Here is a 27,777-nt window from a genome sequence, read left to right on the forward strand (position 1 = left end):
TTTTTAAAAGGAATATTTTAAATGAACTCATGTAGATGACATAACATAAGTAAAAAGCTATTTCCTTTGGATGTATTTTGCTACAAATGCCGCCAGAAGGTCTTTATACGGAGTGTCAGAATCTGACTTTGTTGATGGAATCCGGAGGAGACGGCGAACAGCCGGAGAACGTAGGAGTAGATTGTGGACCAGACCCACAAGACTGGATGAAACCCAATAGAGTGCCATACTCTGCAAAAAGAAAAAAATACAATAAAAGCCTAGCAATGTTCTAAGGCCCCATATACGTTAGACACCTAGAAGTCTTCCATGTTTGACATTTTCATCTTGTAGTTGATCAAACGATCTATTCTTCTTAGAAGAGGATCTTTCATCCACGAATATTTCTTCGAAAGAACTTTAGGATAAGATCATTAATCTTTTGTGTAACCCCTTAGCGACTGCCGATACACATTAAAACGGCGGCTGCTAAGTGTACTTATTCCCTCATCAGCGTTTTAAAATGGCGATCAGGAATAAGGCTGCAGCACCCCCCAGAGACCCCAGAGAACATGATCAGGGCCAGATTTTCCGGTGTCCGATCACATGATCGCCATTAACAAGTGAATAACGGCGATCACAAAAAAAATATGCCAGATGCATCAATGATTTTTCTCTCATCTGACATGATATACATGTCAGAGGAGAGAGGAATGTTGCCTCCTCAAGACACCTTGGCACCTTTGCCATCCCTCCTGATCAGTCCTCCGTCATCTTCCTGAAAAAAAAAAATGGTGGAAGCCGAGATCTGCCAGCCGGTACCCGGCAACAATAGGACATTTTTCCTATTGGTTCCTTTTGATCACTGTGATAGACCCTTAGGGTATGTGTCCACGTTCAGGATGGCCGGCGCTTTGGACGGAGTGGAAAACTCTCCCAAAGTGCCGCCCCCTTCTGTAGACGCGATGATTCCAGATGTGTTCATTGCACACATCCAAAATCATCGCACCCCACACATAGGGCCATGTGTTATACCTTGCGGCGGCACAGCGTCGCCGCAAGGTAAACGGACATGCTGTGATCTAAAAAGACGCACCGCATGTCCGTAAACACAGGGCCGCCGGGTGCGTGTTCGCACGCATAGTGGAGACGGGATTTCATAAAATCCCCTCCAATATGCTGTAACATCTGGACATTCCGGGTTGAACTCTGCGGCTCTACGCAGCGTTCAATCCGCAGCTATTCCAGATGTAATACGGCCCGTGGACACATGCCCTTACTGATTAGAATTATAAAATTTGGCTTGGTCAATAAGGTCAAAATTGGCTCGGTCACTAAGAGGTTAATGTAAAGTAATTGACAACATTGTAAAAAAAAAAAAAAGAATTGGTTTGTGTCACCATTTTTTGGGACTTATAACTTGTTTATCTTTCTGTAAGGGGAGTTGTATAAGAGCTTGTTTTTTTTTTTTTGCTTGGCCAGCTGACGTATCCATAGACACCATTTTGGAATACATACAATGTTTTAGTCAAGGTGCGGAGAATAAAAACAGCAATTCACGTATTTCGATTTTTTTTCCATTTCCAAAATGTCTCCCACATCCTTGACTGTATTTAAACCTACAGTTTAAATGACTGTATATTTAGTAGACCAGCGTTTACGTATATAATACATACCAAATACGTTTATTTTATTTATATTTTATTGTATTTTTGTGAAATGGAGTAGGGGGGGAATTAATTTAAGTTTAGATTTTTTTATAACTTAAAATAAATTAAAAATAAAAAAACATTTTTTTTTCTGTCCCTTGCATTGCATTGAGGTCAATAGTAAAAATCATGCTTTCCACAGGCTGGGCTTAATTGGAAGACCAAAATGGCGGGTGATAGCAAACCACGGGCACCCGGCTGGTGCATCATGGGAGATAAAGTGAAAGGAGCTACAGATGTGGTGATCGGTAGTAATGAGCAAGTGTGCTCGTTACTCGAGATTTCTGAGCATGCTCGGGTGATCTCCGAGTATTTTGGGCGAACTCGGAGATTTCATTTTCGTCGCCTCAGCTCCATGATTTGTAACTGCTCATCAGCCTGAACACATGTGGGAATTCCCTAACAAACAGGCAACCCCCACATGTATTCAGCCTGTCTAGCAGTCGCAAATCATGCAGCTGCGGCGGACAGAAACTAAATCTCCGAGTACGCCCAAAATACTTGGAGATCACCCGAGCATGCTCAGAAATCTTGAGTAACGAGTATACTCGCTCATCACTAGTGATCGGCGATCCAGTGATGTTAATCATTAATAGTGCCATCTAAATGATTAAACAGCAGTAATCAGAGTTGGCTCTGGTTGTTGCTGTTTTGCTGTTACAAGCTGATGCTGGCTGTAAAGACACAGTCAGGTATGGTTCGGACTCAGTCTGCTTCTTATACCCCCAGAGGCAAAATAAATCATATTTACGCCATATGGTCGTAAAGTCATATCACAACTTAAACAATAGGCGATTTTCTGGGATGCATTTTCTTTAAGAGACAAAATAAGATAAAAACACACAACTTATCATAAACCGCGCACACTACAGTTGAAACCATAAGTTTACATACACTATATGAAAAAAGACACGAGCATGTTTTTCTCAATATCTGACATGAAATCAGAATAAACCTTTCCAGTTTAGGTCAGTTAGGATTACCATAATTATTAATGTTTGCCAAATGTCAGAATAATGAGAGAGAGAGAATGTTTTAAGGCATTTTAATTAATTACATTTCATTAGTATTTGGTACCATTGCCCTTAAACTGAATGACTTGGGTCAAAGGTTTGGGATATCCTTCCACAAGCTTCTCACAATAGTTAGTTGGAATTTGGGCCCATTCCTCCTGACAAAACTGGTGCAGGTTTGTAGGTAGCCTTGCTCGCACCTGCCTTCTCAGCTTTGCCCATAAATATTCAATAGGATTGAGATCAAGGCTTTGTGATGGCCACTCCAAAACACTTTATTATCCTTAAGCCACTTTGTTACCATTTTGGCAGTATTCTTCAGGTCATTATCCATTTGGAAGACCCATTTCCACCCAAGCTTTAACTTCCAGGCTGATGTCTTCAGATGTCGCTTCGGTATTGCCACATAAACTTCTTTTCTAATGATGCCATTTACCGTATATACTCGAGTATAAGTCGACCCGAGTATAAACCGACCCCCCTAATTTTGCCACAAAAAAACTGGGAAAACTTATTGACTCGAGTATAAGCCTAGGGTAGGAAATGCAGCAGCTACCGGTGAATTTCAAAAATAAAAATACTCTATACCATTCATTTTTGCCCCATATATGCTCCATATAAAGCTGTGCCACATATAGTGCTCTGCACCGTTCATTATTGCCCCATAGATGTGCCATATAAAGCTGTGCCATATAGTGCTCTGCACCGTTCATTATTGCCCCATAGATGCTCCATATAAAGCTGAGCCATATTGTGCTCTGCACCAATCATTATTGCCCCATAGATGTGCCATAGAAAGCTGTGCCATATAGTGCTCTGCTCTGCACCGTTGATTATTGCCCCATAGATGTGCCATATACAGTAAAACTGTCCCATATATAATGCTGCTGCTGCAATAAAAAAAACAAAACAACATACTCACCTCTCTTGCTTGCAGCTCCTCAGCGTCCCGTCTTGGCGTCGCCGTCTCTCCGCACTGACTGTTCAGGCACACTAGTACGTCATCGCGCCCTCTGACCTGCACAGTCACTGCAAGAGGATGGGAAGACAGAGCGGCGTCCGGCGTGTGGAACGTAGACAGGTAAATATGAAATACTTACCTGATCCTGGCATCCCTGGCTCCTTCTCCCGGACAGCTGATCTCCGGGTGCCGCAGCCTCTTCCTCTGTCAGCGGTCACTGGCACTGCTCATTAGAGAAATGAATATGCGGCTCCACCCCTATGGGAGTGGAGTCCATATTCATAACTTTAATGAGCGGTCCCACGTGACCACTGAACAGGGGAAGAGCTGCAGCTCCCTAAGACCGTGGGACAGGCAGGGGGAGCGCCAGGAGCCCCGGAAGCAGTTAAGTATGCCTCAGACCTCTCTCCTCCTCACCCGCCGACCCCACCGCCGACCGTGATTCGAGCATAAGCCGAGAGGGGCACTTTCAGCCCAAAAATTTGGTCTGAAAATCTCGGCTTATACTCGAGTATATACGGTATTTTGTGAAGTGCACCAGTCCCTTTCGCAGGAAAACAACCCAACAACATGATGCTACCACCCCCATGTTTCACAGTTGGGATGGTGTTCATAGGATCCAAGCTTCTCCCTTTTTTCCTCCAAACGTTATAATAGTCATTATGCCCAATATCTTCAGTTTTAGCTTCATCAGACCACAGGGCATGTCTCCAAAAATTAAGATCTTTGTTCCTGTGTGCATGTGCAAGCATTAATCTGGCTTTTTTATGTTTCTTTTGGAGTAATGGCTTCTTCCTGGCAGAGTGGTCTTTCAGCCCATGTTGATACAGTACTCATTTCACTGTAGATATTGACACAATCTTACCAGCTTCCATCATCATCTTCACAAGGTCTTTTGCTTTTGTCCTTGGGTTGATATGCACATGTTGCACCAAAATACAGCACAGGTATGTCTCTAATTAACTCAGATGTTGCCAAAAATCCTATCAGAAGCTTCCCAACACATGACATCATCATATGGGCGTCCAGAATTGTTTAAAGGCATGGTAATCTTAGTGTATGTAAACTTTTGACTTTGCAGTAAGCAATACGAATGCCTGAAAACATATCCTCTCATTGTTCTGGCATTTGGCAAACATTAATAATTATGGTAATCCTAATGGACCTAAAGCGGGAGACGTTTATTCTGATTTCATATCAGATATTGAGAAAAACATGCATTTGTGTTTCTTTATATAGTGTATGGAAACTTCTGGTTTCGACTGTATATCTATTCACATTACAAGGGTGTAAAATTTCAAATAGAAAAAAACATTTACATTTTTTTGAGATGATGTGACACTACTTCACAAATGAAGTCTTCCATTAAGATGTTAATGAAGATACACACATGGGTAAAAAAGTGCGTTACTTACTGAGGGAACACTGGCTGCAATAGGAATCATTAGAATAGAAATTCCTCGAACAATGTTGGTTAAGTATTTCTGAAATCTAGACATCTCCACTGTCCGCAAGGAAAACATCTGTTTACAAGTGAGAAAATGGAGCACTTAGATATGGCACAGGGATTCACTTGGAAACTATTATCATGCATTATAAATTGGCATCATCTGTAAAGCTTTCAATGGTTATGAGCCCGAAGCTAGAAAGATGGCCAAGTACCACAGAAAAGTAATGCAAAGAGATGTAGATGAAATAGAAAATGTCCAACTCATGAGCCCCATTGTCGTCTGCTTAGGAAGAGTTAGGTTGAGTTCACACAAACTTTTTGACTTTTCGATGATAGAAAGCTGATGTATAGGGAATGAGAAGTCCCACCTATGTATGTACATGTGCATATGTGCATATAGGGAACTATACAAAGTCCTCAAACAGCAGCAACTTGCAAGTAGCAAGAATGAAAAAAAAAACTTGTGCTAAAAAGATGGTTGTTTTTTTTTCCCCCAAAATAGAGCTATTGTCACGGTGTCATTGGGTTGTTTCTGTAATTGCAGCTCAGCTAAACTGGCAGGAATATGGCACTATGGCACTGGCACTATGTCTTCAAAACAACATGCAAGCATCAATTCTTCGAGATACACTAATACACAGTTTTTGAAGGAACTTGCAGGAAGGTTGTCCCAAATATCTTGGCGAACTAACCACAGATCTTCTGTGTAGGGAGGCTTGGGCCAATCCTTTGGTCGCCTAATATAATCCCACGCATACTTGATAATGTTGAGATCAGGGCTCTATCAACACTTCCAGGACTCCTTGTTCTTCTTTACAAGGAAGATAGTTCCTAAATACAATGGCTGTGTGTTTGGTGTTATTGTCCTGCAGAATAAATTTGGAGCAAATCAGAAGCCTCTCTGATGGTATCGATAAAGTATTTGCCTGTATTTCTTAGCCTACATTCACAGATCCAGGGGCTGGCTAGCAAATTTTGGCCTGGGTGGCAAGCCCAAAACAATGGCCCTTGATTAGCGGCCTATAATTATTGGACCAAATTTATTAAAACTGGCATGTATGATTCAGATTAAGAGGTGCATGCCACTTAATGAATTGATCGTCATTCGTAAGTGGAGTACATTTCTTATGAAATTTACACCACTTTGGCATACATTTTCATGAATCAGACTAGAGCGCTCAGCCTTTTCCCGCCCATGATCTGCTCATTTCTGCGAAGCTCTGTAGGACTCGCATGAAAACACCAAAAGTCCCAAACTTTCTGCTCAGCTTCCAATCTGCACAAAAATTTGGGGAAATTTCAATGTATTTCACAACAGAAAACTGAGCCTGTATTTATTTCTGGCTGCTTCATAAAGAGAGTAAAGGTAACAAGGCTTTAAAGGCAACCTGTCACCAGGTTCTGCCAATACAAACTAAAGCCACCACCTTTAACTGCTCTATTACCACAGTTCATCAACCTGTAAATAAACCCACAACTTCCCATACGTATCCCGTAAAATACCAGGGGCAGAGCAAAGTTTTATAATGCACATGCACCAACCTTATTAGGCAGAGTAAAGTGTGCCTCCGCAGGATTTGCAATGATCTGTGGATGACATAGGACAAGTCATCCACAATCAACCAGGTCAAAAGGATGGTGATTCATTCAACAGAGGAGGCGCAGACCCCAGACCACCAATGCCCATCACACCAGATTGTGCTGTTTAATATAAGGCACCTGTGACTTATAAAAGGTATTTTTGGGGATATACAGAGGGAGATGAGGGCTTATATACAGGATGATGGAGTGTGATCATATGCCTGTTAAAGGTGGTGCCTTTTGTTTGTACTGGGAAATTAAAACTACACTTGAGGAAATGTGACTGGCCGCTCCCGAAGCTGGAGAATCCCAACAGCCTGACCTTATCAAGATGAAAGTTTAAGCTGCTGCAATAAATGTTATTGAACCTCCTGCAGGCAGAGTGACTGCAGGCAATACGTTATCCAGCCCTGGACTTATCAGGAGGTTAGCAGCCTCTTGCCGCCCCTTCACTGTACAGAGAGCTCATACTTACCGATTTCTCATCTTCATCAGGAGTAAGCAGCCAGGGGTCGCACACAGGGTGCAGTGTGAGCATGTCTGCATTAGTTGTAATGTGGCTGAGCCGGCACCAGTGGCGTAGCTACAGACCAATGGACTTTGATGAAAAATTTGGACCTGTGTCCCCACCTAAATGTTAATCATATCTATGGGTCCTTGTAGAGTTCTAGTTCCCATACATACAGCTCTGGCAAAAATTAAGAGACCACCACATCAAAACCCTGTCATGGGCAGTCCAATCTCCAGACCTGAACCCCACTGAAAACCTCTGGAATGTAATCAAGACTAGAGGATGATGGATAGTCACAAGCCATCAAACAAAGAAGAACTGCTTACATTTTTGCGCCAGAAGCAGTGTGAAAGACTGGTGGAAAGCATGTCACGACGCATGAAAGCGGTGATTAAAAATCATGGTTATTCCACAAAATATTGATTTCTGAACTCTCCCTGAGTTAAAACATTAGTATTGTTGATTCTAAATGATTATGAACTTGTTTTATTTGCATTATTTGAGGTTTGAAAGCACAGTTTCTTTTTTAATTTTGACCATTTCTCCTTTTCAGAAAAAAATACAAAATTTATTAATTGGAAATTCGAAGACATGTCAGAAGTTTATAAAATAAAAGTACAATTTACATTTTACTGAAAAATATACCTATAAAGAGAAAAATCAGACAAACTGAACATTTTGCAGTGGTCTCTTAATTTTTGTCAGAGCTGTATGTGTTGCCCTCGTTCGAATCTCGGCTTCAGGAAAATGGCCGCCGCGATGTCCATCTGCGCACGCGCGGCATCCCGCGGCCATTTTCCTGAAGCCCCGGGAAGCAGGAGACTCCATCTGCGCACGCGCGGCCTCAGGAAGATGGCCGCGCCCACCGAGAAACCGCTGAATAGCGGCGAGCGCGCTCTTTTTCTACAGCTGCGCAGTGCATTCGGCACTTGCGCATGCGAGAAGCACTACGCCACCAACGGGAACATAAGCAAGATGTGGGGGAGAAACAGCGCTGTGACCACGCCCATCTGACCTGACCAGCCTGATTGACAGGCGAAAAAGGCCACTTTTGTAAGGTATTTCGGCAGCATAGGTAGGGAATCAGGGGACAAAAAATACCCTATTGTAAAGCACAGCTCAGGCCCTATTTAACGGTATTTTTATCTCCTACTGAAAAAATGGGGTGACATGTTCGCTTTAATAATGTCCACCATCCTGGTCCACTTCCTGTAATAATGTTCCCCAGTCTGGGCTCCTTCCAGTAACAATGCCTCCAAATCCTTGGCCCATTCTTGGTGTAACGTCCATAATTCTTGGCCCCTTCCAGTAATAATTTTCTCCATCGCAAGCCCTTTCCTGTTATAATGTCCCTTGTTCTGCAGTTCCTCTCGAAAACACTTAAAAAAAATAAAAAAAAAAAAATATATATATATATATATATATGTATATATGTATATATGTATATATATATATATATATATATACAGTGGGGCAAAAAAGTATTTAGTCAGTCAGCAATAGTGCAAGTTCCACCACTTAAAAAGATGAGAGGCGTCTGTAATTTACATCATAGGTAGACCTCAACTATGGGAGACAAACTGAGAAAAAAAAATCCAGAAAATCACATTGTCTGTTTTTTTATCATTTTATTTGCATATTATGGTGGAAAATAAGTATTTGGTCAGAAACAAACAATCAAGATTTCTGGCTCTCACAGACCTGTAACTTCTTCTTTAAGAGTCTCCTCTTTCCTCCACTCATTACCTGTAGTAATGGCACCTGTTTAAACTTGTTATCAGTATAAAAAGACACCTGTGCACACCCTCAAACAGTCTGACTCCAAACTCCACTATGGTGAAGACCAAAGAGCTGTCAAAGGACACCAGAAACAAAATTGTAGCCCTGCACCAGGCTGGGAAGACTGAATCTGCAATAGCCAACCAGCTTGGAGTGAAGAAATCAACAGTGGGAGCAATAATTAGAAAATGGAAGACATACAAGACCACTGATAATCTCCCTCGATCTGGGGCTCCACGCAAAATCCCACCCCGTGGGGTCAGAATGATCACAAGAACGGTGAGCAAAAATCCCAGAACCACGCGGGGAGACCTAGTGAATGAACTGCAGAGAGCTGGGACCAATGTAACAAGGCCTACCATAAGTAACACACTACGCCACCATGGACTCAGATCCTGCAGTGCCAGACGTGTCCCACTGCTTAAGCCAGTACATGTCCGGGCCCGTCTGAAGTTTGCTAGAGAGCATTTGGATGATCCAGAGGAGTTTTGGGAGAATGTCCTATGGTCTGATGAAACCAAACTGGAACTGTTTGGTAGAAACACAACTTGTCGTGTTTGGAGGAAAAAGAATACTGAGTTGCATCCATCAAACACCATGCCTACTGTAAAGCATGGTGGTGGAAACATCATGCTTTGGGGCTGTTTCTCTGCAGAGGGGCCAGGACGACTGATCCGGGTACATGAAAGAATGAATGGGGCCATGTATCATGAGATTTTGAGTGCAAACCTCCTTCCATCAGCAAGGGCATTGAAGATGAAACGTGGCTGGGTCTTTCAACATGACAATGATCCAAAGCACACCGCCAGGGCAACGAAGGAGTGGCTTCGTAAGAAGCATTTCAAGGTCCTGGAGTGGCCTAGCCAGTCTCCAGATCTCAACCCTATAGAAAACCTTTGGAGGGAGTTGAAAGTCCGTGTTGCCAAGCGAAAAGCCAAAAACATCACTGCTCTAGAGGAGATCTGCATGGAGGAATGGGCCAACATACCAACAACAGTGTGTGGCAACCTTGTGAAGACTTACAGAAAACGTTTGACCTCTGTCATTGCCAACAAAGGATATATTACAAAGTATTGAGATGAAATTTTGTTTCTGACCAAATACTTATTTTCCACCATAATATGCAAATAAAATGTTAAAAAAACAGACTGTGATTTTCTGGATTTTTTTTCTCAGTTTGTCTCCCATAGTTGAGGTCTACCTATGATGTAAATTACAGACGCCTCTCATCTTTTTAAGTGGTGGAACTTGCACTATTGCTGACTGACTAAATACTTTTTTGCCCCACTGTATATATATATATATATATGATTCTTCTTACCCTCTCCCACTCCCATGACATGCGGCATCCTCTTCCACAGCTGATGTAGAGTCCAGCAACTGACATCAGCATGCTCACCACTAGTGGCGCATGACATCACTGCCGTGTGTTCCCCGTGACAGTTACACAGGCGCCAGGTGCTGTCCTCGGATTGGCCAGCGGCATGTATTGCTGTGCAGGGAGCCGAAGGGTGTCTGCACCGCAATACAAAGTAGATGAATGTGTGTCTTTGGATGCACATCTAGCTGACAATAGTCGCTGGCGTTGGAGGGCCCTGCTCTCACACAGGCCAGGTCACCCCTATCTAACACATAATATTCATTTTAAGGCGCAATGCCGGCTGCCAGCGGATCTAATCTAATCAGCTGTTGAGTATTTGCTTGGGGGCCTTTTCTTTTCTGACCCCCACACCCAGCCTGCCCCTGTACATCTGTGGTTAGTCCTCCAAAATATTTGGAACAACCTCCTTGCAGAGTTCTTTCTAAAACTTTGTACATGTGCACCTAGAAGAATTGATGCTGTTTTGAAGACAAAGTCTCTTTTGTTCATTCACTTTGCATTTTGTTAATTGATATAAATAATATATTAACATTTCTATTTTTCAAATAATTTTTTCTACACCTGCCTAAAACTTTTAGTACTGTTTATTGCTAATATACTGTATTTCCTTGTGTGAAGAATATTGGAGACATAATTACATGTCAATCATCTGTACACTATTGGGCATAGAATTATAAAAAAAATCCTTCAGCACATGCAGTGTTAACATGACACCTGATCAGTTTCAAACAAAAGATTCACACCACAGCGCCAGCTGGCATGCAAACTTCCACAGGAAAGACCCCCTGTGAATCCAAGACATGTGGCTTGATTTATGGAAATACTATACGTCTTAGCTGTACATCGCCTCTATTTCTGAGATCCTCAGAACAGGGCAAGCGCCTGCCTGGGTCTTGAGTCATTATAATGCCATGTTCACATTTGCCTTGTTGGGCGCAGCGGCATCGACGGATACCGACGCATGCGTCATGCGCCCCTATCTTTAACATGGGGGGGGCGCATGGACATGCGCCGGTATGCGTTGTTATGCGTTTTACGACGCATGTGTCATTTTGACGCACCAGACAGGGCGCAGACAACGCTATTTGTAGCGTTTTCTCTGTGCCCAAATTCCTGAACTTTTATATTTTATGAAAACGCTGCGTTGTGTATATGCGCTGTGGGCTGCGTCGACGACGCTGCGCCCAACAACGCAAATGTGAACGTACCGTAACCCACACGGGAAGAGAGATATAAAGAATAGCCACTACCAGATAGGTAGTGAAATTGTGTATAGCCTCAATGAGTAGCAGTGGCCTGGTCAGAATCGATGGCGCAAGAACCTCTGCCCTAGAACCGACCAGAAAAGACTTATGATCTTTCATAGATTTTGGGAGATTTATCTCCAAACCTACAGGGAAGGAGATTTAGGTTCAGCCCAGAGGGCAGGAGAGGAGTGACACAGAAGGTTAAATGCTTGTGTTAAGTATATCCTATGTTTTGGGAGTTCACAAGAACACATCGTGTGAGGAGAAGTCACACACAAAGGGGACCACAAGCCTCTCATGTGACTGCTCTCCCCCCAAAAGCCAGGCCTTTCATTTAACAGGTAACTGACCATATGTTCTGCTTATACCTTTTGTCCTACGACTACTGTATTTGCATATATGACCAGTATATATGTATAACCATTGTGTGTATATAGTGTATTGCCTAGAATGCCCTTAAGGCGATTAAATATGTAATTTAAGCTTAGGTTGCTCTTTTATCTCGATCCACGAATCCATACGTCCGTTTCTCTGTCTAATTTCACATGCTACTGGAGGCAGGATTCTGGCCTGATAAAACCTTGTTAACGGACCAGACGTATATTGAGCGAGGAACTGATGACAGTCCTACCAGGCTGATAAGGTTCTGTTTCACTGTGCTAGTGAAAGGGGCCTCTCAAGCCTGTCAGGATTGTAGATGAGTGTGGTACCACATCAGTGACTGCGTGGGCCACCTTCTCTTAAGGCCCCGTCACACATAGCGAGATCGCTAGCGAGATCGCTGCTGAGTCACAAGTTTTGTGACGCAACAGCGATCTCAGTAGCGATCTCGCTATGTGTGACACGTAGCAGCGATCAGGCCCCTGCTGTGAGATCGCTGGTCGTGTCGGAATGGCCTGGGCCATTTTTTGATCGTTGAGGTCCCGCTGACATCGCTGAATCGGCGTGTGTGACGCCGATTCAGCGATGTCTTCGCTGGTAACCAGGGTAAACATCGGGTTACTAAGCGCAGGGCCGCGCTTAGTAACCCGATGTTTACCCTGGTTACCATCGTTAAATTAAAAAAAACAAACGCTACATACTTACCTACCGCTGTCTGTCCCCGGCGCTGTGCTTCTCTGCTCTGGCTGTGAGCGGCGGGCAGCCGGAAAGCAGAGCGGTGACGTCACCGCTATGCTTTCCGGCCGCTGTGCTTACAGCCAGAGCAGAGAAGCACAGCGCCGGGGACAGACAGCGGTAGGTAAGTATGTAGCGTTTGTTTTTTTTAATTTAACGATGGTAACCAGGGTAAACATCGGGTTACTAAGCGCGGCCCTGCGCTTAGTAACCCGATGTTTACCCTGGTTACCCGGGGACTTCGGCATCGTTGAAGACAGTTTCAACGATGCCGAAGTCTTTCCCCTGATCGTTGGTCGCTGGAGAGCTGTCTGTGTGACAGCTCTCCAGCGACCAAACAGCGACGCTGCAGCGATCCGGATCGTTGTCGGTATCGCTGCAGCGTCGCTAAAGTGTGACGGTACCTTTACACCCTGTGCCTCCCTGGGCCTGTGTGGACAGGGGAGTGTCTGTGTAAAACTGTGCCAAGCTGACCTTACGTGTCCCCAGGGGGTACAGAACGCCACATTGGTATAAGTGCGGATGTCTTACCACGTGATCCCGTTGACGTAATATTGACGTCAGGTGGGGTGGCGTGGTGAGGACCCTTCACGTTTCACACCTTGGTTACAAAGTCTTCTATAAAAAGTAGAATAGTGTAGAAAAAGTAACAGAGAAGAAAATAGAGAAAAAAGGAGTGTGCACTGTTTTGGCATGTATACCTCTACTAGTAGCAAGTTGATAGATCCCAGAAGAACTGGAAGGATCCAAGTAGAATCATGCATTGTGAGGTCCGGGAACCACAGTGTTCCCCCATTCTGTAGCTGCGTGTGAACCAACTCATCTGGAAAAAACAAGGGAGATTTCATTGAAATTAGCCATGATAATAGTATAAGGTCTTTTTTTCTAATGGGAAAAATGAACATGGACAATAACAAAGAGTTTTACTAAAATTAAGTTACGTGTGACTATAAATATCCATATTGATGAAAAAAAAAAACTAATTCTCTGTATGGAAAGAGACAGAACCTCATTAGGAACAGTGACTGGAGAACCTTAAATCCTAACACAGGAGCGAATCCCAAAAGAAGAACTTGCGTCAGATACTTAAGGCACATCTGTTCATATGGAGTCACCGCCACAAGAGGGAGAACGTGCCTACACCTACATTAACGTAGGAAGGGAAAGTAATCTTGTAGAAATGCACGGAAAGCATGGGAGAAAGTAAAATGCCACCTAATGGTTGCAATGCCAACTACAATGCAATAAACCAAGGACGATGCACTGAATCATCTTGACGTTTGACATGGAGAATTGTCTACATTCAAAAGGTATACAAAGGAGTAAAAACATCAAAAGAGTTTAATATTTTTGCAGGGTTGAATTCAATAATTAAAAAAATTATTAAAATAATAAAAGTATATTGGAAAAAATGAGAATTTAGCGAATGAGACCGTACCCAACCACCACCTAATCTCTGTCTTTATTGTAGTCGCAAGCAGGGGCTTAAGGCCACATTTCTTTTTTTTTGTTGCAAGCATTTTAACATGGCTCATGACCATCTGTCAGAGATGAAACATCCGTTTCCCGATGCGCCAGGAATTGTTCCTTTTCTCTGGAGTTTTGTAAACCTGAAGCGTCTTTTTTTTTTGTCATTTCCTGAGCTTTTGTTTCTTTCTGCTGGAGTTTTTTTTTTTTTAATTAGTGTTAGAGAATTTTTTTTTTTAAACTATTAAACAAAATGCTAATATTTCTTGAAGCAAGAACACTGACAAAACACTAAAAAGGTGCCGTGGCATCTTTTAGCCTTTACATTAGCTTATGTTAAAATGCATTGAGCGTTATCCTAGCAGAAAACGGCAGAATATTGTACATGTTGCTTCTTTTACACATTTGGCGCCCTTGAAAGCCTAAAACGGTTAAAAAACATATGAAAAGAAAGATGTTTTCCCATACAAGTTATTAGGACTGTTTCTTTTACTGCTTTGTCAGTGCTTTTCCTGACATTTTTTAAGCACACCGCTGAAAGAACAGAAGTGTGAACATACACTAAGGCTGGGTACGTACCATGTTATGAAGCGGTTTTGCATTTTTTTCCCACACAAATCTGTGTATATAGCAAACATGCTGTACTACATAGCAATATACATTGTTACAATACTTTATTAATTGGCACTAATAGTCCTATTTTTTACCTGAACTATCAAATATGAATGGCACTCGTGAAAGATATCAGGCTATCTTAATATATTCTTACCTTGTAATGTCTTCACATCCTGTTCCGTCCAGATGTGTCCGGATCCCAGAATTCCAAGTGGCGGAAGTTCACAGACCTCCATATTGGGACACCCAAGTAATGGGTGTCTCAATATGGAAACTGCTGGTGGTACCAGCCTCTTGTGCGGTACCACCATTGGCACACCGTCGCACCACACACACAAACACACACTGTATAAGCTGTATGCACCACACACACACAGTAAACGCCGTACGCACCACACACACACAGTATACGCCGCACACACCACACACAGAGTATACGCCGTACCCACCACACACACACTGTATACGCTGTACACAGTCTCTTGCGCGGTACCACCAGAGGAACACAGCGGAACACTGTCGCGAACACGCCGCTGCCGGGATCAGCTGAATGATTCACTGACCGCCACCATCATTGTACAGGAGGAGCGCATGCACAGTTTTAATGTGACCACCGCAATCTGTCTGCACAAAGATGGCGGCGGTCTGATTCACTGCGCCAATTCCACGCAGGCGCAGTGAGTCATTCGGCTGATCCAGGCGGCAGATGCGCGACGTAACATGAGGGAAGAAGACAGCACAGTGGTGGAGAGAGAGAGAGCATACAAGGGGGAGAGCACATGGGGTACACAGGTCAAAGAAGAGATGACATGAGAGGAGAAGACAGCAGATGGGGAGAGAGAAAGTGCAGAGGGGGGGTGAGAGAGACAGAACACAAGGGGGAGAAAGCTCCAACGGGACAGTACATGAGGGGAGAACACAGCACAGGAAGGGGAGAGACAGCATACAAGGGGGATAGCTCATGGGGTAGACAGGTCAAAGAGGGGAGCACAGATGGGAGAAGTCAGCACATGGGGAAAAGAGAGTGGATAGGTGGGTGAGCACATGGGGGAGAGATTCTCAACACTGCAAAGCCTGCCCCCATCGTGACATTACCACTCTCCCGATGCGATAGCATCGGACCTCCATCTAGTATACACATAAAAAGGCGAGACAGAATGTACCTGTATTTGAGCCACTTGAATTAAAGCTGAAATTCCTCAGAGCCAAAGAAACACAGATCCACATGGGTATTTGGATCCACATGATCAGGCTGGCCTTAAACGGATGACAATTATCTCGTACATAGAGATCTTTTATTAACCTTTTCATGTTTTTACGGAAATGAAACCTGCATGGAAAAAAAGAACCCAACATACAAATTAACATTACGTTTAAGACTTTATTTCAAGGAACATGTTGTAAAAAATGACCTATTGTGTAAATCAGGTTTTTGTGTTACTGGTGGCCTCTAGGGCTATTTAACACATACTTCCTGTGCTTTCAGCAAGAGTATTCAGCAGGCTCCTTATCACCAAAGGCAGGAAGACAATCCACTAATCATAATAGGTGATGTCGCAGCTGGCTCTGCTCCCCCTCCTTTCACAATGACTTTTGCACATGCTCTTTAAATATGTCAATATAAAAGATAGGTTCAGATTCCGACCATTGTGACTATGTACATGTGTAGTTTCCTGAAACAAAAAAAAGGTCTAGCATAGCCCCAGTGGCAGAGAGAGAATTGAAAGATTTTTTATTTTTACTTTGTGATATGAAAGAATTACTAAAATGTATATGAAAAAAATTAATACACTAAATTATACAAGTTTGGTATTGCTGTAATAGAACTGACCTCAAGGATCATGCTGCCAGCTAAATTTGACCACATAATGAATGCAGTAAAAATGAAACACAAAAAAACAGTGGAACTACTTCTTTTTAACTTACCATTTCACCCCTCTTGCATTTTGTTTTCTCATTAATAAGTATATCACATGGTAAAAAAGTGTCATTTAAAGCTATAACTTGTCCCACAAAAACAAGTCCACACATGTCTATGTTAATGGGAAAATCGTTGTTAGAAATTCGAACATGAAAATTTGTCATCAAAATCTGTCACTAGTGTAGGCTAAGGACCCCATAAACTACAAAAACACTTTACATTCCTTGACTGATGACATGTGACTAGAGAGCTAGTAGGTTCACTGTGAGGTCAGGAGAAGCGGCTGATAAATGGTCCCTGTACTTTTAGATCATGTTGAAAGTATGATAGACAATCCACAAATCCTTTTATTTTCAACTTAGGAAGTTGAACCTCAAAATCCCCCCCTTGCCGACCACTAGATGTCTCCTCTCGGTCTGACTTGCTGTCTACTGCCTGTTGCCGAGTATAATCCGTCTCTAGCAGCAGAGGCACAGAGACAGTTTACAGGAAGTGGTGGAAGACATTCTCCAGTCAAACTTCAAAAAAGGCAGAAGCAATGCAAGCTGGTAAACAAAGGAAAATGTCCACCCAACTATAGTACTGTTGTAATCCTATTCTAACTTTTGGTGGACGATGACAGCAAGACCAAGTGTTTCTACAGGTTTTGGGTGAAAGGGCTCTAATGTATTGAAAAAAAAAGTCTAATAATCTACATAATTTCAGATAGGAAACATTAATATCGAGTTCAAAGTATCCCTGTGAGTCACCCTGTCCTGTTTTACATAAAATTATCCATAATGTGGTCTGTGTCAGAGGATAAGATACACACAAGCAGATCAAGCTAACTTTTAAGAGAATGTGCAACTACGAAAAAATTTGACAGTTCTTGTTCTTATTTTATTCTGCTACTCCCATAAATACGCCCTTTTATTTTTAAATCCACCATACGGTTCCAGAAATATTGGCCTTTTGATGTAGTGCTACTTTTTATGTTTTTTTTCCAATGGGGTGTGGCTCGCAGAATTCTTGGGGGAGTGCCTTTAGGCTGCTCTGCATTTTTACACGATTAGCATTAAATAAAAAGAACCATATTTCAGGAACCTTATTGTAAATCCTTCCTGAGCGCACACACAGACTGGAGTATCGATTTAATGAAAAGCAAAGGTTACCGGTGTGTGTATTTCCGGCCCGATGGCCGGAAGCGCAATTTAAATGCCGATATCAGAGTTTGACAGCTGCATTTAACTAATTAATAGCCGCGGGTGGATCACGATTCCACCCGCGGCTATTGTGGGCACATGTCAGATGTTCAAAACAGCTGACATGTCTCCGGCAAGATGTGGGCTCACCGCCGGAGCTCACATCAAAGAGGAGGATACTGGCATTGGCGTACTAATACGTCCAATGTCAGTAAAGGGTTAAGGGATGCAAACTTTTCGAGCTGTGGTCCCATCATACTGTGTATAGGGGAAATATGGGCCCATCATACTGAGTAAAGGGGAGCTGGGGTGGCATTTTACTATGCATAGGGGAGCTATTGGCCCATTATACTGTGTATAGGGGAGCTGTTGGCCCATCATACTGTGCATAGGGGAGCTGTGCATTGGCAGACTCAGGGGACAATATTACATGCTATGTGAGCACTAAAGAAGCATTATTGTTATAGGGCCACTCAGAGTAAAGTGACTGTCAAAGGTGCATATGGGGCATTATTACTTTCTAGGGGCAAAAGCTGGACACTGTTTTCTATGGCACTTGCACAGGGCATTAACATTTCCTAGGGGGCAATTTTACCTTCTAAAGGACACAAAGGAGGTATTATTAAGTAGGGACACAGTGATGAGCATTATTATGTGGGGCACTAGGAGGGCCGCTGTTATTACGTGGTCATCTGCTGAGCTTCCTCTATACCCCCAATTAGTGTCCGCCACCATAATTATAGTCAGGGTTACCATTTAGGGGCCTAAAAAACCTAAGCTTGTTTTCTAATACAAATATGCAGAAAAGTGTGCTGGACAAATATAGGTAACTGCAGTTACATATACACAACACATAAGAAATATTAAAAAAAACTTACTTTGCAACTTTGTCACTCCAGCCCTGCTGCTTCCCATACACCGCCACCTCATACTGTAGCTCCTTTGCTAAATCTTTTATTTCTGGTTGTAATTTTTCCACCTAGCTGAAGATAACGCAGAGGTCAGTGTTATTAGGACTTGTAACTAAATATTGCACTCACCATCCCATCTCTATAGACATCCCCTGACAGTGACCCCAGTCCTCACACAAAGAAACATAGGAAGAAACTGTTGAAACTTCTAGATATAGATATCCTACACAGCATATACGGACTATGCATTTTTAGACCAGATTTTAACTCTTATACATAAGACAGACCAAATCTTTTAAGGGATATTCTAAATTCTACTTCCAGATCAATAGGGGGATCGGACGCTGGGACCCCTACTGATTCCAAGAACCAGGGCTCAGAAGAGCAGTGGTTGATCATGCGTACCTTTGCTCCATTCACTTTCATGGGAGTGCCGAAGGTCAGCTATCTCCGGCGGTCCAAATGAGAGCGATTGGAGCGGAAGTGCGGCATAATCTACAACGGCTCCATTTACAAAGGAACATAGAGCCCTGGTTCTCAGGATTGGGGGGTTCCAGCAGTCAGACCCCATCTGACAGATACATAATTCATTCTGTAAAGTGAATGTATATAGAGCCTTTAATGATGGGACACTCTCATTCACTAGATTGCAGAAAGTATGATGCAGTAAAATACGCACCTTGCCTAGGATGTGCATCTGGTATACTGACAGAGGGAGGGTGACAGCCGTCCTCAGAACTATTGTTGTGCACATTATAGTCACCCACCATGGTAGCCCCGTGACTTCCTGAACAGACATTAATATGTTCTCAGCCAAATGAACAGGAGCAGAGTCGGCCATTTTTGCAAATACTCCAGAATCACTGTTCACTTGCCCTGTCGAAGCAGCGGCAATAACACCTGTAGTGGTAATAGTCCTGTGATGGGGTGCAGTAGCCACATATGCGGCACACAAAAGACTTTTGCCATTAACAGAAACACATCTGTGGCTGTGTGGTAAGGTCTGCACTGGATTTTTCAGTCCTTGCTGATGTTTTTGGATAGTGGTGATTCCAAAGGATCGTGCCTGGTGACATCTTTTGGGTAACAATGCATTCAAAGAATGAAGTTCAGTGGTTCTGGTCCAAGTTGTCAGGGTCTTCAAGCATTTAAAAAACATTGCTCTAAGACTAAAGGCAAAAATACACAGTATATAAGATATTTCATTCACACGATTATCCAAATTAAATGTTTATAAGGCAAGACAATTCCTCTTAAAAGGGAACTCTACGTGAAAGGGGTTGTCTGATACTAAAATGACAAAGTGTAGCAAAACTTTAGTGCATTATTTTATATTGTGTAGGCCCTTAAATTTCTGTAGGTCAGTGAAGGATAGAGTCCTGACACACCCACTGATTGCTCAAAAGACAAAGTGCACAGTTCAGAAGGCAGGAGTGCTCACGTCCTGCCTGAGCGTCTACAGAGTGGCATATGGTGTCAATAGCAGGGCTGTGAAGTCAGAAAGCCACAGTTGCGACTCCGACTCCTGGATTTTATCAGGTTCCGACTCCGGCTCCGACTCCTTCATAAATGGCCAATTCGTAACAATAAATTTACTGTTGTCAAATATTAACAACGTGCTTATTCAGTTTCTCACCATCATATAAGTAATCAGACCACTTAGAGCAAAAACTATATTTATTAGAATACATGATCTGTTTTTTAAATGTATCTACTGTCATTGTCACAGTAACTTTGTCACTGACAAAATATCTTGCAAATGATGGCTACAAAGTTCTCTGCTCCTTTGTTTGGCTGGAAGAGCTGGGCACTGGTTCATTGGTTTGGATGCAGTCTTTCTCATCCACTGCTTTCAGTACTTCTGGACGAAAGCGCTGTAAATGTCTCTTTAGATTAGAAGCTCTGGTAGGAGCATTTTTATCTTTGCCTGAATATGCACTGATCTTAGCTTCACAGCATTTGTTTTCGTCTGGATCATTTGTCATACACTGACAGACATAATGTTTTCTATCTTGAGTGATGGTGAAATGTTCAAATACAGCTGATTTAATGTGACGTTTCTTTGACATTCTCAGGTTTTTAATTCTGCATTTACAATCCAAATGACAAATGTTTTTCCTAAAAACAATTGTACAAAATTATTGCCAGGTCGTACAACTGATATAGTGGTCAGTAATACTGTTATTCCTCATGTACTCACAGTTAACTGATGCAAAGTTTGTTGAAAGGATAATACTTCTTACAGTCTTCCTATTCTGATTAGCAGCTGTGAGATGCTTGGAAGACGCACACCAAACATCTAGTCTAGAGGAGGAGCTTTACTACTAACAATTTGCAACACATTTTCACTTTCAGTTTCATACATTGTAAGTAGGGGGGTTGGGGCAGCATGAGGTTAACCAAGTATAAGATTAGATAAGGGCAGTGGAGAACAGCGACACACAAGAAGTAAAGGCCCCTTCACATTAAGCGACGCTGCAGCGATACCGACAACGATCCGGATCGCTGCAGCGTCGCTGTTTGGTCGCTGGAGAGCTGTCACACAGACCGCTCTCCAGCGACCAACGATGCCGGTAACCAGGGTAAACATCGGGTAACTAAGCGCAGGGCCGCGCTTAGTAACCCGATGTTTACCCTGGTTACCATGCTAAAAGTAAAAAAAAAACAAACACTAGATACTTACCTACAGCCGTCTGTCCTCCAGCGCTGCGCTCTGCTTCTCTGCACTCCTCCTGTACTGTCTGTGAGCCGGAAAGCAGAGCGGTGACGTCACCGCTCTGCTTTCCGGCTGACCGACGCTCACAGCCAGTACAGGAGTGCAGAGCACAGCGCTGGAGGACAGACAGCGGTAGGTAAGTATCTAGTGTTTGTTTTTTTTTACTTTTAGCATGGTAACCAGGGTAAACATCGGGTTACTAAGCGCGGCCCTGCGCTTAGTTACCCGATGTTTACCCTGGTTACCAGTGAAGACATCGCTAGATCGGTGTCACACACGCCGATCCAGCGATGTCCACGGGAGATCCAGCGACGAAATAAAGTTCTGGACTTTGTTCAGCGACCAACGATCTCCCAGCAGGGGCCTGATCGTTGGTCGCTGTCACACATAACGATTTCATTAACGATATCGTTGCTACGTTACAAATAGCAACGATATCGTTAACAATATCGTTATGTGTGAAGGTACCTTAGGAAATGTCTCTATCTCCAGCAGAACTGCTTATCACTGTTGTTCATCGTTTGATAGAACATATATATTTGAGTAACATTTATAAAATTCATATGAAAGTTCAATTATGAAATATTAATACATTTTTTTAAATGAAGTCGGAACATTTCTACCGACTCCGACTCCAACCAAAACTAACTCCGACTCCGCAACTCCGACTCCACAGCCCTGGTCAATAGACAGTCTATTGGTCTGTACTCCGCTCTATGAACTCAGGCAGAAGGTGAGAACTTCTGCCTCCCAGGCTCAGCACTTCTAAACAATCAGAAGGGGTCTCCAGCATGTACCTCCATCAAGCTGCAGGGAATTTAAGAGCTTACACAATACAAACTAATACAATCAAGTTTAGTTACACCTTAGCCCTAATATCCCATCCAAGCCTTTTTCGAATTTGCATTAATTTAAAAAACAAAAACAAAGCCTTTTGTCGATATCCATCATGGTCAGGAGGCCCTGCTCTCAAAATTGTGCTTGGCATGATGTGACATTCGAATGGAACGCCATCAGCAGTGGAGGGCATCTGAGAGCAGAGCATGACTTGACCAAGATCAATATAGGCAGAAGGGTACATTTAGTTTGAATAAATATAAATTAGGAAATACTGATCTAGTCACAATGGCATGTTAAGGATAACATTTTTAGTATCAGACAACTCCTTTAAAACATAAAACTAAACTAAAAGGAGACATTTACTTTCTTGTGAGTAATGGGAAATTTGAGGTTCCTTAAAGAAGAACAATATCGCAAGCTTCTTTGTGATAATCACAAACAATATTAGGCTTTTTTAGAAAGTCGGAACATTGAAACTTTGTGATCACTGGTCAGTAATCCTGGGCTACAACTAAATGTGGTCATGTAGCTCCAGTTTAAAATACCCCAAGCTCTAAAGCTGAATTATACTCCAAGAAGGCTGAGAAAGGTTATTCTGATGGGCATGAGGTCCACAATGCTGGAGACTCACTAGCGGAGGACAATCATTTTTTTTCCAAGGAAGTGAGTTTACAGTAGGCATGGGTTGCGTATCTGGCTAAATGCATATTGGCAGCAGTAGATCCAGGAGAAACAGCCTGACCCAGCACAAATTTCGTGCACCCTTCCTTGGATTCTCAGAAATGCCCACTGTTGACCAGATCTGCACGATAAAACGATAAACCCAGAAAAAAAATAATACAACACAGAACAAACTACAGGATAATGATTGCTGGGGTTTAAGCTGATTATTAGAACAGGGGTTGTGAGTCCCCATTTCAGAGATGTTTCAATGGAGCGAGGGGGGGGGAGGGAGTCACACATGCACATGAAACTGACGGAGATAGTTGAACACTGTACTTGGATTTGTCCATCAGTCCTATAGTAGAGTGAAGCAGTGCTGATGTCATACACTGAAGAGCAAAAGGGTAGCAATGTTTTGAGCTTTTCACTTTCTGACTCAATAACTCACCATCCATTACTGCTTTGAACGTGAGACTACTATCATTTTATGGACAATCATCTTGGCTATCTCATACATAAATTTGACTTGCAACTATTTCGCACACTATTAGTTGTTCAAATTTTAGTCATGTCACTGCATTGTTACTGTTTTGTTCCTAAAAATCTAAATTTTAATGTTTATTAGTTAGTCCGTATTTTGTAAATCCACCTGTAGTTATCAACGCTGGCTGAATACTTCTGGGCATGCTCTCGCTCAGATTCAAACATGTCTCGACCAAAATCTGATCCCAGGTCTCTTCTACACATTCCCAAAGTTGGTGCATACTGGTCGACTCACTTGGGTACGTATGCAGTTTATTCTTCAATTCTACAAACAAGTGTTCAATTGGGTTGAGATCTGGGGACTGTGGGGGATAATCCAGCAACTCTACTTCATTGTCACTGAACCAATCTTTCGCTAATCTTGAAGTATGCTTTAGGCCGTTGTCCTGCTATTATACCAATAGTACTCGAGTGTATGAAGTAACTTATCTTGCAGGATACTCACATAAAGCTCAGCATTGAGACCACCATGGATCCCAGTCAAGTATCCAACAATTTTGCTATGAAACAACCCCATATCATCAGGTTTTCTCAAAAGAACTTGACAGTTTCTTCAATTTTTCTTTCCATTAGCCCCTTTTCCCCTTGTTTCTTCCATACCTATTGGCACCCATCAGAGCCTAGAATTTCGTCTCATTGCTCCAAATCACCGTTTCCAATCTTCTACTGTCCACTTTTCGTACTTTTTTTTTTCAAACTCAAGCCCACTCTTCTTAATCGATCTCACTTTTACGAAGCAGACGAGCCACCTCCACTGCCGTGTTTGTTGCGTCAGAACTGATAGACCTTCTGTCATGATCCAGTTCTGAGATTATGTTCAGCTCTCTTGTCTCTGGACTGGTCATGTGGGAGTTAATCCTCTCTGCCTCACTCTGAAGCTGGCTGAGCTATTTAAGTCCTCTGCAGCCTGTGGGCCAGTGTCAGCTATAGTTCATCCTGCACTGTTTGAGCTCCTGACCTGGATCCCTATACTAGTGTTCCTCTTTGCCTCTGACTGACTGCACCCGTTTATGACTTGTTCTGACCTTTGGCCTGTACCCCGACTCCGTCTTACGGCTCACGTTTTGGTTACCACGTTTCCGGTAGGTTCTGACGTCTTGCTTGTTCCCGACTATTCTCTGCTTGCCCCTTCTGTACCGCGTTGCTATCTCCGTGTATGACCTTGGCTTGTTTCATGTCCCTTTCATTACCTGTGACACCTGTGTTGTTGTTCAGTGTTGCTGCGCTGTGTGTGCAACCTCCTTTCCTTAACCAGCACCCCCTGGTGGAGGTTGCTCTAAACTGCACTGCAGCAGCACATTACACCTTCTGATAAGTCGACTTGTTGACTCTGATATTTTGCCTGGACGTCCTTCTCTTGGCTTTTGAATGGAAGGATGGACTTCATTTTGTATTCTACCAACTGTCATGACACTCACATGATGTAGTTTGGCAATTTTCTTGGCCGAGAGACCGCTATCAATGAGCTGGATGATGCGGTTTCTCTTTCTTGGGAAATCTCCTTCATGGCTGTGCCTCGATTTGAACCAGTGACCTTTTGCTTGGGAATCAACCTAATAACACACTGATTTATTAGGGAACTGAGAAAAGTTTGTCATTTGTGGTATACAGGAAAAGAAACATTTTCCACCACCTGGAGCAAAACAGTATCAATGCAGTGACAAGTGTCTGCATAACTAATCATATGCAAAATAGTTGTATGTCAAATGTACGTAAGAGATAGCCAAGAGGATTGTCTATAAATGATGGTAGTCTCACATTCAAAGCAGTAGTGTAAGGTGAGATATAGAGTCTCAAAGTCAAAAGTTCAAATCATTGCTACCCTTTTGCCCATCAGCGTACATATGTCAGGCATCTGCAGGACAGTCCATCACTCTTATAAAATGTAAATAGAGCAGTGCTGAGGTAGCATTTAAAGCACCACTCCAATATTTTTTTATATTGCACTGCTGCAGTGGTGATTTAAATGTAGTTGACCTGCCCCCTGTCTCAGGCGTTTTCATCTGTTTTCGCCACCGCTCTTGATGGTCTCCAGCGAAAAGCGACTAGTGCTTCATGGAGGCGCCAAAGGTCGCTCTTCAATACAAGTCTATGAGAGCCTTGTTCTGGCTCTCATAGACTTGCATTGAGAGCTAGAGACATAGCTTCTGACTTCTGGCCAGTCAGGAGCTACTGTCACAATATGGTGCGGCAGGACTGGAGAGACGCCGAAAAATGATGAAGATGCTGGGGGGTGAGTATATTACAAGGGGCAGGGGACTTACATTTAAAGCGCTTCTCCAGTGCTGAAAAAAAACACAAAACGCTGGAGTGGTGTTTTAACCCCTTTATGACCTTTGATGTATCCATATGTCCAAGTCACCTGGTAATTACTGACCTTAGAAGTATTGAAATGTCATGCTGATTTTGCACGCACAAAGGCTGTGCGTGCACGTTCAGCGCCGGGTGTCAGCTGATTTTGACAGCTGACACCCGGCACTCAGTGCAGGAGTGGGGCCTGCGCTGCTCTAGGCAATTTAACCTCTACTGCAATCGATATTGACAGCAATGTTTAGCAGGCAAGCAGAGAAAGGGAACCCCCCTTAGCACTCCGATCATCATCGTGAGGGGCAGATCGTTGCCATGGTGACCTGATGTCATCATGACAACATCCGGGTCACCATAGCTGCAAACTTGCTTACACCATGCTCAGAGCACACAGAAGAGAAAGAAAGCTGTTTTGCCAGCTCACTCACATGCAGACAGGAATCATTCATTAAAAAAGAGCACGATGTAGCATGATTGTGTGTCAGTGCAGCGCTGACCGTTTATAAGGCAAAGCAAAACTCCTGCTTTACAAGAGAAAAGACTGCAGGAAGTGCAAAAATCAGAACAGAAACCGAATAATGTCATGTGTCCAAAAATGGTACCAATAAAAACGTCAGCTCGTCCCGCAAAAAAAGCCCTCACATGACTGTGCTGGTCAAAATATGGAAAGATTAAATGTGGAGATGCAAAAAACAAAAAGTCTTTTATAGTCTGACAAATGTCAAACATAAAAACCCAATATAAATATGGTATCGCTGTAAATCGCACCGACGTGAAGAATAAAGTCGCCTAATCACTTATACCGCACGAGGAACAGAGTAAAAAATAAAATTAACTCTTCAGCTGAAGTTGATTTTTTCCTTCTGGCTCCCAAAGATCGCAGTAGGGCTCGGCACACATTTATCCTGCGCTCTGCTCTGAAAGCTACAACCGGGGCTTCCGTGGAAATCTCTGAAATACGTGATTCAGGAAGATTCCCTATGATGAGGCAGATGGAGGCACTGAGGACGCCGTCTGCCCCATGATCCAGCGGGGTCGCCTTTTTAGGCGGGCATAGAACGTGCTCCACCATAGTTTTGTGCACTTCTGAAAAGAAGGAAACCGCTGAACAGCGTTAGCTCTGTGGCCTCATTATAGTGCATGGATCCTTTCGGGGTGTTGCTGCAGAGGGCAGTGCCCCCATGGATGCCGCAGTTACCCTGGGAATAAAATGTTCCCCAGAACTATGGGATTAGTTATCAGGGTACAAATTGTGGAGAAATGACTCGTATCCATATAAAACATGCACAAAATAATATAATTGAAAGTAGAAAATCTCCACTGCAAAAATAAAATGACATAATCGTGTGCACATGTGTTCTACCCAGTGCATGGCACAGAGATGAGGAGCTGGCATGCTGGGCAATCACTACTACCCCTGGTGTGTCTCTGCAGCAATCTGACCCTGAGCTCTAGGACTGAGCGGAGCCCTGACCCGCCGCAGAGTATGACACGCCCGTCACTTACTAGAAATACGTCCATTCAATCAGTCCCCCACGTCTGCAGTACCACAATGCAGCCGCCAGAAGGCGCCGTCTAACAGAGTTACCGGGCTGACCTCGCTTGCATCAGTCATGTGCGCTCTGCTCACTCTATGATCACGGGAGGTTCTCAATCCTCGCAGTCATCATTGTGCGACTTCCTGCGCGAGTCAGTGACGTCACCAAAGAGCTTCCTGTGATGGCGGCGCTCACGTTCTCGCTGTGTGAACAGTGGTTTTGTGTTTGTATACGGCGGCTGGCTAATGGCTGCCCGCTCTCTCGCCACTTTAGTGCTGCTGTTACTACGGCCTTATCCAGCAGGAGCCGGGGTGGCGTGTGCCTATAAACACCCTGTGAGGGTGCTGT

General features: G+C 43.2%; 1 protein-coding gene across 3 annotated transcripts; it reads right to left on the reverse strand.

The window, feature by feature from the left end:
• Window positions 1-27,543, reverse strand: COX18 (cytochrome c oxidase assembly factor COX18). 3 transcript variants are annotated; one of them, XM_069743516.1, is made up of 7 exons: window positions 27,398-27,543; window positions 19,502-19,991; window positions 18,790-18,890; window positions 15,973-16,139; window positions 13,429-13,550; window positions 5,078-5,185; window positions 1-231 (listed from the first exon to the last, which is right to left on the reverse strand). In XM_069743516.1, exons 2-7 carry the CDS (start codon window positions 19,979-19,981, stop codon window positions 58-60), a joined length of 1,152 nt encoding a protein of 383 aa, XP_069599617.1. In that variant the 5' UTR covers window positions 19,982-19,991; window positions 27,398-27,543; the 3' UTR covers window positions 1-57. The 3 variants fall into 3 exon arrangements, with proteins under 3 accessions (XP_069599617.1, XP_069599618.1, XP_069599619.1); XM_069743517.1 differs by lacking the exon at window positions 19,502-19,991 and having other exon boundaries at window positions 18,790-18,894; window positions 27,398-27,497; XM_069743518.1 differs by lacking the exon at window positions 27,398-27,543 and having other exon boundaries at window positions 18,790-18,894; window positions 19,502-19,630.
• Window positions 27,544-27,777: the final 234 nt, after the last annotated feature.

This window comes from Ranitomeya imitator, chromosome 1 (assembly GCF_032444005.1).
Source record: "Ranitomeya imitator isolate aRanImi1 chromosome 1, aRanImi1.pri, whole genome shotgun sequence".
In the NCBI taxonomy this organism is placed as follows: domain Eukaryota; kingdom Metazoa; phylum Chordata; class Amphibia; order Anura; family Dendrobatidae; genus Ranitomeya; species Ranitomeya imitator.